The 3,046-nt window shown below is 34.4% G+C and overlaps 1 protein-coding gene across 1 annotated transcript; it reads right to left on the reverse strand.

Annotated features, from left to right (window-relative positions):
* Positions 1-452: 452 nt before the first annotated feature.
* On the reverse strand, positions 453-1,186 carry LOC141674294 (uncharacterized). Its single transcript, XM_074481018.1, has 2 exons — positions 762-1,186; positions 453-645 (listed from the first exon to the last, which is right to left on the reverse strand). Exons 1-2 carry the CDS (start codon positions 1,184-1,186, stop codon positions 453-455), a joined length of 618 nt encoding a protein of 205 aa, XP_074337119.1.
* Positions 1,187-3,046: the final 1,860 nt, after the last annotated feature.

The raw sequence follows: 3,046 nt of genomic DNA on the forward strand, positions 1-3,046 counted from the left end.
AACAAAGATACACGGAGAAGTCCAAGCTTATTGAATATCCGTTAAACTTCTTTTAGGAGAAACATTATAATGCCCGATTTAACTCTTGTATATTTATAAGGTGCATTATAATCGTTATCCAGTAATTAGATCCTTAGACGAACACAAAGCTAGATCATTGTATATGATTTAAATTGTATATCTTTGTAGAAGCAAAAATATTGTTGTTCTTGGATTGTAGTCGGTTAATTTACTTACCGAAGTGTAGCAACACCCTAGAGGATTTATATATGAATATATACTTCCCCGAATATCTTATGTTTGTTACTTTATTTTCCTAAACACTATTCACCTCAAGAACATGAAACCCCCCCTTCTACGATACTTTGGGGACCTAACATTAACCATTCGGGGAATTGTACTTCCTCAAAAAATTCAGCTTCTAGGAGCTTCTCGACCTCCTGTTTAATGGCTTACAGCCTATCAGGGGCATAAGTTCTCTTCTTCTGTTGCATAGCCTTTCGAGTTGGATCGATATGAGTTATAAGGTTGGGGTCGATCACAAACATGTCAGCTACTATCCATGCAAACACATCATTGTTTCTCACAAGAACTTTGTCAATCGGCCCTTCGGGGGCTTTCGAAGGATGCTCCAATGTAGGTGACCTTATCATGGTCTAAAGGGTCTAGGGTCTAGGAGAATTGAGACCAAATCCTCAGCTGGCTTCCCTTGACGTTCTTCTTTCTCACGGACATCTATATCTTTTATTGGGAGGACCTACCCCATAGTCCTATTGGGCCTAAGTGCGTCCATATAGAAACTTTGAGCCATTTTCTGATCTTCTCTTTCTTCTCCAGCAGCATTCCCGGTGGGGAACTTGAGCACGATGTGGTAGGTCGAGGGTACAACTTTAAATGCATGAATTCTTGTCCTTCCAAGGATTGCATTGTAGGTAGAGACTACCTTCACAACCTGAAAATTTAACATTTGTGTGGCCTCTCTTGGCTCTTTTCCAATAGTCATGGGAAAGTTTATTGCTCCTTCGACTTTGCACTCCACTCCGTTGAACATGTAGATGGATGCGTTCTGAAGGGGTTTGTTGGGAGTCATTGTACCCATCCTCATAAATGTGTCGTGGAACATAATGTCCACTGAGGCTCCATTGTCGACCATGACTCTCTTGACAAGAAAATTTCCAATTTTCATTGTGATAACTTGTAACACCCCCTTCTTAAAAAGAGAAGGAGATATTACTTATAATCCATAAACCTGCAAACAGAGCACTAATATATTTCTAAACAATAATTAACAGTCTAAAAATTTCCAAAACAATTTAAATCTCCAAATCATTTAAACCATTAATATAAATGTCGAAATCTCTAAATAAATAATTATGTCTAGATAAATTCCATAATCTTAATCAACGAAATAGGGTAGCTCTCCAACACACAGTCCCAGATCCCTTTAAGCACCGTCCAGAAAAAGAATACGACATGAGCCAAACGCCTAGTAGATTTGGAATATAATTTATGAAACAGAAAATCAGAAATAAATATTTTACAGTTTGTAATAAAATAATAATTTTCAAAACATGTATGGCTTAAATAACGAGGGGTTAAGATATTTCATACCGAGATTAGAACATGCAACAAACCAGATAAGTGTACGACATATATAACGTCACCGCTAAATTAAATCAAATTAAACTCTGGGTGCACCCACGTATCCTGAACAAATATCAAATGCACAAAAGCTCCTCCCAAGAGTTAACAGAAGGATACGCCGTGACCAATCACATAGTCACATAAGTGTCATGTCACTGGTGCTGCAATGGCATGACTATAGTACCCCTATAGCTGGTTAACTCGGTATACCCTATATCACTCTAAGGGTCAAATAAAATAGTTTCAAAAAATTTAAAATCACTTGATGGAGATATATCAAATATTCTAAACACATTTATAACAAGAATAATTTCTAAAAACATTGAAGCAATATGCAAATATGTTGAAACCGAAATGAGACAAGTATTTAAACATTTATAACCAGAACTAAACAGATACTTTAATATTTCGAAACAAAGATGTGACATATAATTTTGAAAAAAGAATATAAAGGTACATTCAAATATTTTAAAAAGATTATTTGAGATTTTTGTAATATTGAAAATCACGGATGAAATAGATTTTTAGATAGTTCAAAACAGGTTTTAAAATAGTTTTACAGAGTCAAAATATTTGAGACGAATAATAACGGGGCGAATAGAATAAAGAACTGGAGGAGTAAAACATATTTAATTGTAATAAAAGTAGCGTAAAATAAAAAGAGATAAAATCCGTAACTCACTAAGCAAATTACTAAAATTAATAAAATATGGGTACCATCTGCTAAACTTCGGCTTCCTGTCTTTACTATATTAATTTAATTTATTATTAATACATATTATTTATTAATAACAAATTAATAATGTTGTGCAAGACATGCCCATACATAACAAGACGAAGTCATATTGACAACCCTAAGAATAATTTGTATGATAATCTATATCTGTATTTTGTAATTGTATTACTTGAGTTTGTAAAAATGTTTAGTAGATTAGACCGGTGGATTTTCTGTAAACAGCCTTCAAGCTAAGGAATAAACTCTGGAAAAAGATCAATTCCTGACCATGCCTCAGAGAGAAGTGTATCACGTTGGATTTGAATAAAACTGTTCTAGAAAAAATGTTCTAAGTCAGATATCGACAAGTCACATATCAAGGGATGTCGAGAAGTCTAAAATGACTTGTAGAGAAGTCCCAAGAGATATCGATAAGTCATTTCTGCATGTAGAGATATCAGATATCGACAAGTCAAATGTATATGTAGAGAACTGGAGATATCAACAAGTCATTTCTACATATAGAGATCTCAAATATCGACAAGTCAAATGTATATGCAGAGAACTGCAGATATCGACAAGTCATTTCCTCATGTAGAGATCTCAGAGATATCGGCAAGTCAAATTCTTCATGTAGAGATCTCAGAGATATCGACAAGTCATTTCTACATGTAGAAATCTAGAGAT

This window comes from Apium graveolens, chromosome 7, assembly GCF_009905375.1.
Source record: "Apium graveolens cultivar Ventura chromosome 7, ASM990537v1, whole genome shotgun sequence".
In the NCBI taxonomy this organism is placed as follows: Eukaryota; Viridiplantae; Streptophyta; class Magnoliopsida; order Apiales; family Apiaceae; genus Apium; species Apium graveolens.